The sequence below is a fragment of the Guillardia theta genome (genome assembly GCF_000315625.1).
Source record: "Guillardia theta CCMP2712 unplaced genomic scaffold GUITHscaffold_10, whole genome shotgun sequence".
Lineage (NCBI taxonomy): Eukaryota > Cryptophyceae > Pyrenomonadales > Geminigeraceae > Guillardia > Guillardia theta.
The window spans coordinates 803,514-812,130 of NW_005434664.1; the positions used below are offsets into that span (position 1 = coordinate 803,514).

General features: G+C 53.5%; 5 protein-coding genes across 5 annotated transcripts in view; 2 read left to right on the forward strand and 3 right to left on the reverse strand.

Moving 5' to 3' along the window:
• GUITHDRAFT_102526 (hypothetical protein) overlaps positions 1-1,052 on the forward strand; it is a gene marked incomplete at both ends in the record, with an annotated part of 1,255 nt that extends 203 nt beyond the window's left edge. The window contains 7 exons of the mRNA XM_005838836.1: positions 148-213; positions 265-352; positions 405-441; positions 485-525; positions 578-777; positions 820-874; positions 925-1,052. Coding sequence (XP_005838893.1) covers positions 148-213; positions 265-352; positions 405-441; positions 485-525; positions 578-777; positions 820-874; positions 925-1,052 — 615 coding nt within the window. The remainder of the gene's footprint in view (positions 1-147; positions 214-264; positions 353-404; positions 442-484; positions 526-577; positions 778-819; positions 875-924) is intronic.
• Positions 1,053-1,060: 8 nt separating this feature from the next.
• GUITHDRAFT_84932 (hypothetical protein) lies at positions 1,061-3,579 on the reverse strand. The gene is made up of 2 exons (XM_005838837.1): positions 3,570-3,579; positions 1,061-3,147 (listed from the first exon to the last, which is right to left on the reverse strand). The coding sequence occupies exon 2, from the start codon at positions 3,031-3,033 to the stop codon at positions 1,183-1,185; it is 1,851 nt and encodes a 616-aa protein (XP_005838894.1). The 5' UTR covers positions 3,034-3,147; positions 3,570-3,579; the 3' UTR covers positions 1,061-1,182.
• A 2,242-nt stretch (positions 3,580-5,821) lies between these two features.
• Positions 5,822-6,064, reverse strand: GUITHDRAFT_102528 (hypothetical protein; the record flags this gene model as incomplete). Its single annotated transcript, XM_005838838.1, has 1 exon — positions 5,822-6,064. The coding sequence occupies one exon, from the start codon at positions 6,062-6,064 to the stop codon at positions 5,822-5,824; it is 243 nt and encodes an 80-aa protein (XP_005838895.1).
• Positions 6,065-6,122: 58 nt separating this feature from the next.
• Positions 6,123-7,041, forward strand: GUITHDRAFT_102529 (hypothetical protein; the record flags this gene model as incomplete). Its single annotated transcript, XM_005838839.1, has 7 exons — positions 6,123-6,182; positions 6,233-6,418; positions 6,469-6,539; positions 6,595-6,718; positions 6,771-6,829; positions 6,878-6,941; positions 6,991-7,041. The coding sequence occupies 7 exons, from the start codon at positions 6,123-6,125 to the stop codon at positions 7,039-7,041; spliced, it is 615 nt and encodes a 204-aa protein (XP_005838896.1).
• Positions 7,042-7,132: 91 nt separating this feature from the next.
• Positions 7,133-7,587, reverse strand: GUITHDRAFT_102530 (hypothetical protein; the record flags this gene model as incomplete). The annotated part of the gene is made up of 4 exons (XM_005838840.1): positions 7,133-7,183; positions 7,233-7,303; positions 7,351-7,414; positions 7,465-7,587. 4 exons carry the CDS (start codon positions 7,585-7,587, stop codon positions 7,133-7,135), a joined length of 309 nt encoding a protein of 102 aa, XP_005838897.1.
• Positions 7,588-8,617: the final 1,030 nt, after the last annotated feature.

Below are 8,617 nucleotides of genomic sequence, written 5' to 3' on the forward strand. Positions count from 1 at the left end.
CCTACCTCCTCCTCCTCCTCCTCCTCCTCCTCCTCCTCCTCCTCCTCCTCCTCCTCCTCCTCCTCCTCCTCCTCCTCCTCCTCCTCCTCCTCCTCCTCCTCGCGCTGCCTTCGCCTCTCAACCCTTGTTCTTGACATGAGACGTCAGACTGGTGTCCGGTCAAGAGAGACAGTGGCTCAGAATGAGTCAGACGTGCCGATGGACAATGGAGTGGTGAATTGTTCTCGTGCATAGCAGCCTTGCTCGTATGACCGTCGTGCTCAGGACGCCAACGTGTTAGAGATGCAGGGAGTTCAGCGCAGGCTCACGAGAGGCAAGGCAGCTGAGGCAGGGATCACCGTGGAAGCCATCGGTAGAGCCTTGAGCGAGGAGGAGGAGGTCGCTGAGTATTGTGGGTGTAGCAGAAGCCAACGACCCTCCCTTCCGAGAGGCTTCCACCAGGTGAGTTGAGCGTGCTCCCGCTCGAGCTGAAGGGGCCCGGCAGGTCTGCTGAGCGCGGCAAACGCGAAGCGTCCAACGATCAGAGTGAGGAGACTCGGAGCTGTCGGGCGAGGAGTTTGACATGATTTCTCCTTAGATGATCAAGACGACCTTCCGGCAGAAGGCCAGATGCAACTTGAGCCGAACGGGACAACAACCAGCTCGGGTGCCCAAGGACAGCAAGGGATTGCGGAGGAGGAGGGTAGCGTGAAGGAAGCACCTGCCCAAGAGGAGCCTGCCCCCAAGGAGGAGGAAGGGAGTGAGGTGAAGGCGGAAGCTGCTGGGGAGAAACCTCTGGTCAGTCCTGCAAGCAGTCTTTCTTGGCTGATGCTCGAACAGGACTGGGGTGATGAGAAGATGGAGGAGGCTGACGAGACCGCCGCTGACACGACTGGTACGCGTAACTGTGAGGCAGAAGCAGGGATGAGAATGACTGAGCAGCAGGTCACGACAACTCGAAACAGCAGGAAGTCGAAGTCGACCAGGCACAGCCTGATGAGGCCGACGACCAAAAGGAAGAGGAAGACGGGAGTCGCAAGGACGACTCTGTGGAAGGTTCAGAACTGGATTAGAACAGACATTTGTCACCGAACCGAGTTTTATTAAATTTTTTTTGTCGGTCTACACAGGATAGTCCATTTTAGAAGGTATTTAGATCGCGAAAACAATTTGCTCCCCAGCAAATTTTTTGTTTCACTCCATTTAGTGCTGAGCCGCCTGCTGCTGCTGCTGAGCGTGCGCCTCGAGGGCTGCCAAGGCCTCCTGGATCTTGCTGCGAAGAGCCTCAGCATCGTCGATGAGAGCGATGAGCTCGGAGTTGTCAAGCCCCTCCAAGAGCATTCCAGTGATCTTGCCAGCAAGGGGTCCCTGCTCCGCCTGGATGAGAGCATAGAGACGCTCTCCGAGGATCTGCTTGGCCTGTGCTGGAGGAGCATTGACCAAGAGGGCCATAAGCTGCTCCTTGCTCATGGCAGAAGGAGGAACCTGTGGAGCCGGAGCAGCCTGCTGAGCAGGAACGGCCTGAGGGGCCGCAGGAACACGCTGTGGCTGCTGAGCAGGAACGGCGCCCTTTGGCTGGCGGGCGTTGGTCTGCTGCTGCTGTCCACGAGCCTGCTGCTGCTGTCCACGAGCCTGCTGCTGCTGGGCGTTGTAGTTGGCGCCACCCTGACGACGCTGCTGTCCCTGGACAGGGTACTGGCCCTGGCGGTTGTTGAAGGGCTGACGATACTGTCCCGGCATCTGTCCTGGGAACATGAACACTCCCTGAGCGCCCGGAGGAGCAGTGCGAGTGAACGGCATCATCTGTGGCATAGGCATTCCCTGCATCTGGAACCTTGGAAGGAGGTTCTGGCGCTGGCCCTGAGCAGCCTGCATCTGGCGACGGATCTCGATGGGCTGGTGAAGGGCAACGTAGATGGGCTTGGTGCCAACCATCTGTCCGTTCATCGCGGTCACAGCACGAGTAGCCTCCTCAGGCTGAGCGAAGCAGACGAAACCGAAGCCCTTGGAAACCTCGGGGCGATCCTTGTCACGCATCACCTTGGCGGAGGTGATGGTTCCGAACTGCTCGAAGGTCTGGCGAAGCTTCTCATCATCGATGGTGTCATCAAGATTCTTGATGTAGAGGTTGACGAGCTGGTTGTTCTTCAAGCGCTCCATACGGATCTGATCGTACTTCTTCTTGAGCTTCTCCTTGCGCTCGCTTTCCTTTTCAGCACGTCCAGCGTAGATATCCCTCTCACCACCGAATGGCTTCTGGCCATTCATCTCCTCACAGCACTTCTTGGCATCATCAGCCTCCTTGAAGTTGACGAATCCGAAGCACTTGGAGGTGCCGTCTTCCTTCCTCATGATCTTGCAGGAGGTGATCTCTCCATACCTCTCGAAGGACTTGCGGAAGTCATCATCGCTCACGTTGTCAGGGAAGTTCTTGACGTAGACGTTGGTGAAGCGGCGCTCTCCGTTGGTAGACTCACGCTCACCACGGGGGATAAAGGGTCCCACGAAGAGGCGCTTGTCCTCCAAAAGCATGCCGTTCACCTTGGAAATAGCCTCATTGGCCTCCTCAGCAGTCTCGAACTGAACGAAACCAAAGCCGCGAGAGTTGGCATGCTCATCCATGGAAACCTTGCAGGACAAGATGTTGCCGAACTGGGAGAAAGTGTCGTGAAGAGTACGGGTGTCGACGGTCTTGTCCAAGTTCTTGATAAAGATGTTTCCAGCTCCAGACTTACGGATGGACGGGTCACGATGCTTCCACATGATACGGCAAGCCTTGCCCTTGATCTGGGTGTAGTTCAAGGTGTCGAGGGCACGCTCGGCATCAACGACATTGTGGAAGTTGACGTAAGCATATCCGAGGGAGCGACGGGTCATAGCATCACGGCAAACACGGATTGAGGCAACAGGTCCAACGACGGAGAAAACCTCGAAGAGCTGGGGCTCCGTGACGTTAGGGTCCAAGTCACCGACATACAGGGATGCCGAAGCAAGGGGGGGCTGCGTGACGGGGGCAGCAGCAGTAGCATTGGCAGCAGCGGTGGTGGTTGCCATGGTCGTGGAGATGTTTGGGGCTTTTTTTTGGTCGGTTCGGTGAATTCAACAACGCAACCGTGGGGATCGGATGCGGTGTGGTTTTTTTTGGTTTTTGGCAAGACCTGGGGAAGTCTGCAGCAAACGATCAGAACTCGAGTCATGGAACGAACGACGCTTGCGAGAATTGAATTGCAGTATCAACAAGGACAGTTACGACAACAAGAACAGTTACGATATCACTCTTATCCCGCCCAACAAAGTGCTCGCAGTCTTCGTTACAGGCAAGCAACATTGACGATCAACAACATTCTACTTCAATTTTGATTCGAGGAGACAACAGAAACATTCAAGAGAAGCGCAGGAGATCGCGCATGGAACACCAGCATTGCAACATTGAATACAACAATGGTAAACAGAACGGAATGAGAGAAGGGGATGAGAAGCAAGATGCAGGAGAAGAAACGATATGCTTGTATGAGGGGAGAGCTGGGCAGGAGAGCTGGGGCGTGCGTGCAGAGCATGCAAGCATCGCCACCAGGAACGCATGGCGCTACCTTGAGGTTTTCGGCGATGACAGGGCAGGGGACCGCACGAGCACAAAATACGGAGCGGTAAATTTCTAGTTGGCGTCATTGGAAAAACTAGGCAGTGAAATATATCACTTTTTCCGATTCAACACAAGGAAATAAAGTCCTAGGTCCAACAAAAGCATTTTATGTCACGCCAACTATTTTGTGTCCAAAATATGGCGAAAAGAATATCAATTACAGTACCACGTATTTACGCCATTTGCTACTGGAATGTATTTGTGCTGGAGTTTTTAGTTGTTATTATAATAAGATATAAAAAGTACTGTACTTGTAATAATCCATTCTCCTTATTCTAAACAAACAGGAGAGTTTTATACAAAATTTGACCGAAACTGTCTCTCAGTTTTGAAACATGAAGAGAACTTTCCCAAACTTATTTTCATATTTTCAAACTAAACAACTTCTGATGGTTTACAGATTTGAATTCTGGTACTCGAACTTAAAATGAGCCTCTCGTACTGCTATCACAGCAGCCGGTGTACAAGCTGGTAGTAAAATATTTATACGGTACAAATTGTATAACTTGGTTCTAAAACATTCAATTGGACCAAGAATAGAGACCAAGACCCACCCCCTTCCGCGCTTGAGTTTGCAAGCACCCCCGTAAATACCAATGAAAGTACCCACAATCAAGACATTCTGAACCCACCCACCCCATCAATCGATGGGGCGTATCAAACTTCTCGAAACCATTTTTGGTCAAAATCGTGCAAGGAGCGGCGCTATTCGATCGTATCCCGGCGGGCCGGGCCCGGGCCCGGGACGTTTTTACTCAACGTGACTCGGAGCTCCGGGTCACGGCCGCTGGGGCAATTCTTGAAGCTGAGGTAGCACAGGGTGGGGTGATTTTTCCTGTCATGAGAGGGGTACTGTGGGTAAAGGAGAAAAGAATTTTTGGTGTGTAGGGCACGAGAGTGGGTGGGGTGGGGTGGGGTGGGGGAAATTTTTTAAAGGCAGAGTACCGGTTCATTTTAAACTCCTTGGATGATCTTGATGGGGTAGGGGTTGGTTCAGGGAGCTTGGAAGGGTGGGGTCAATAATTGTGAAGGTGGGGCCGTGGATGTATGTAGGTAGGGGTACAGACCCTGAGCAAGGGTGTATACCCTTACCACATTATTGATGCTTATTTCTACGGGTACTCAGATCGTTTGTGCCTACCTCATGGGGGGTGGGGGGTGGGGGATAGCGAGGAAATGAGGGACAAGGGGAACAAGTTGGCATTGAGAATGTTTCAAATGGGTGGGGGTAGTAAAAGTACGGGGACTCATGAGGTACAACAGTACAGAAAGAGATGTCCAGATTGACGGTAGGTATCAAGGAGGAGGTAGGGGTGGAAACACGAGGGTGGGTGTAATGAGGGACCAAGGGGGGTAGGAATGACCTTGAGGCGATGAGCCCGGTGGTGGGGTGGTTTACAAAGGTACGGGTAGGAGACAGCATCGGAGGACGTAAATCATGTTTTGGCGGCGAATGTAGTGGAGGGAGAAAGGATATGGCGGGCATAACAGCATGCGCATGGTCGAGTTTAGATCAAGGCTTAGCAGAAACTTGAGGAGGAGCTACAGGTGGAAATGGACTGGAAGGATCTGTGAAGATGGAGGTGAGGGAAGGGTAGGAAGGGGTGTGAGAAATCCAAGCATAGGACAAGGAGCAGATGTCCGCGGAGCAGCAGGAGCGGGTGGAGCAGAGAGGGGAGCAGAGGAAAAGAGGAAAAGAAAAGCTCGAAGGTATGTACCTACTGCTCAAAGAAAATGAGTGGATGGTAAAGGTGAGCTTGAGACTGCGGTGGAAGGAGACTGCAGGAATTTCAAGTAGACATCGGGGTACAGCATTAGCCTAGCAAAGGCAGTGGGGCTCTATGTAATGAGTCCTTGAAGAATTACTAGTTCTGTACGAGTGAAGTGCATGCAAATGCTCTTCTATTCGGTGCAGGTAGAGAGCCTGAGAATCTGATCCACCAGAAGAGAAAGAAAGAAATTCTGGAAATTTCAGCAGGGGCTGAGACTTAGGGGTCCGATGAGAGTGATTGTGATGAATTTGGATGAGAGCGACTGCAGTGACTAGTCGAGAGACGTTCTTCCAAGATGACCAGTGATGAAACTCGGTTGTTGCAGGTTGAAACTTACTCGTTGCTTCGAAGCAGAGAAGGATCGTTAAGCGGTCGGAGGCAAGTCGGATGCCAGTTAACGAGTTGTAAGCATTGTTCAAGCGAGGCCTCATTTGAATAGCCCGTGGGCATTTTCTTGGTCCTCGCGCACGTTGTCATAGCTCAAGATGAGGATCGATCTCAGATGTTCTAGGGCAGCGCTAAGCGCTGTCTTGGTTTCAGCATGCTTTGAATGCTGCTCAACCCACGCAAGCTCGATCAGACTTAGAGGTGGTTGGGCAAGCATCTTGTTCCCCGATGTCTTGTCGCAGCCATTACCGGGAACAGCACTGTTCCCTGATCTCTCCACCATGCACTTGATGCAGCGATCAACCTCTCAGGATAGGAGGTCCCTTCCGAAGGATGTGGGGATGAACTCTCGCTGGGATATCAGCGTGCAAGAGGACAAGAAGTTCTCCGAGAACCTTGAGGTACATTGCTTCTGTCGACCTGTATCGGATCCTTATGGTGCCTTGGTTAGATGGATTTAGACGATGACGACAATGAGAACAAAGTTGAGCAATCGATCACCATAGAGGCCTCGGCGCAAGACTGTTTCACAGCAGCAACAACCTATGAAGACTATCCCAAGTGGGCAGGGTGCACAAAGGCGGTCAAGGTCCTCGAAAGACGAGCAAGCGACGGCCTGGCCGTGCTTGTAGAGTTTGTGAGCCCCCCGTGCCCCTTCATTCCATTCCCCCTGATGCGTTTGCGAAGGTAATGGGGATTTTTGGCTTCACCTCGCGGAACAAGATGAAGTACACATATGACAAGCCTCGGTGCATGAGGTAGTGCTCTGTTGGGAGATGGTGCTTGCGGTGTAACATGAGCAACGCCCCTCAGTTGGCACATCACGGAGGGAGGGATCAAAGAGCTTGATGGAAGGTATGACTTCATCTCGCTCGGTCCGGAGAGAACCAAGGTTGTATACAAGCTGAGGGTCGAGCCCGGTTTCTTCCTTCCTAAGGTGGTCTTGTATTGACTGCAGGTGAACTCAGTAGCTGAATGCTTACGTGCAGATGATAAAACGAGCTACTTCAAGAGCCGTCGCCAAGATGGCCCTAGAAGATCTTAAGAGGTTGATGAGTCTTTGCATGATACGACGATGGCATTGACATCGTGTTAGATTCACCGAGCAGCGCAATCAGGAAAAAAGCCTCCTCGAGGTCGAGAACAAGGACGTCTGCACGGTAAGGATCGCAATGCCCTCCATCCTTCCTCCCCTGACCGCGGCGGCAGACGTCGGAGAGCACAACATCGCCACTAAGGCATTTGATCCCTCTCTGTTGAGCTCCTGTCCGTACGTGCAGTCGATTCGGAGAGAGTGTGTGATTTAAATATCGTGAGAAGTGAAAGATGGATAGAAGGGAGAGGTCAAAGATCAGTTCTCTCCTCTGCACCTCTCCCTGAGGGCGACGCACTCGTCCCATTCCTGGGTTAACGGCAGTCTTTGAGCTCAGAGGGGGAGGGGGAGGAAGCACCTTCTCTGCATGACAGTCGAAGAAGCTGAAAGTGTCGCAGACTCCGTCAGCTACTGGAGCTACAGTCTCGCCTGGGGCAACATCAGAGATCAGCCAGCCGCTGGCCGTCACCGCTAACCTGATCTCTCCCCGAGGAGGGAGGAGGGAGTGAAGCCGAGCTCGCCAGGGTTGAGGAAGGAGCCCTGGCAGCAGGATCAACATGGTATTCCCCGTCGTGCTTGCGGCGCGTCACTTGTACGATGAGCGACGGCGAGGCGAAGAAGACGGAGATGTTGTGGACCTGCCGGAAGCCGTCAACAGCTATGGACTGAGAGGGAGGCAGGAGAATCGCCTGGAAGTGAAACTCGATCTCCATGTCCCACGGCGCGCAGAAGGGCAGGAAAGTCGAAGTGAGCGCCCTTGCCGCCCTCTGCGTTGGACAGGGAAAGGGGGGGGTTAGGATGCGAGAAGGAAGGGAGGAAGGGGGAGGAGAGGTGGGAGGGAGGTGAAGAAGCGCAGTGGGAACAAGACGCGTAAGGGGGGGGGGTAAGAGACGAGGGAGGAAGAGGAGGGGAGGAAGAGGGAGGAGCACGTTAGATGTCAGTCACGACGGAGTCTAGCAAGGGAGCAGGTGGTACTTGGTGCCATAGGATCGCTCCTCCAAACGCACCCCCCGGGATGTACCTGGCGGCCTGCTCAGCAGCAGCAAGCAGCAAGCAGCAAGCAGACCTCTTGAACACCGTAGGGATAGGACGAGGATGCGGCAGATCCTCGCACCTGATCCACCTGGTGCCCAGCAGGCGTTCATGTCAGTCGCAGCGGGGGGAGGGGAGGACCACCAATGGCAGGAGGTCGCGGCGTCGGTGAAGAGGACGCCCCAGTCCGGGTCAAGCTTCCTGGGAGGAGGAGGACCAAGGGATGGAGGAGCAGGAGCAGGAGCAGGAGCAGGAGAATCAGGAAGAGGAAAAGGCAAGGAGCAGGTCGAACTTCATGTAGGACGGCAGTCGCGATGGAAGTTGGAGGTCAAACACGGCATCGTCTTCGAGGATAAGGGCGGTCTCTGACATCCAGTTGTCACTAGCTGGACCTCTGCTGGGGTTGTGCTGGGCTCGATCACCGTATCCCTGCTCGAGCATGTCCACGAGAGACTCGTAGTGGCTGATGGCGGCGCAAAGCTGAAGAGCAATGAGAAGAGAGGAGAGAGGATGAGGGAAGGAGGGAAGACAAATGCCAGGACAGGACAGGACAGGATGGGATGGGACAGGACAAGAAGGGACAGGACAGGACAGGACAGGACAGGACAAGAAAGGATACGATAAGAGAAGATAACAGATCCTAGAAGCAAAGGAGTCGAGAGGAGCATCACACACTAGCTCGCCTGTGCACTTTTGAGCTGAAACCCCAAC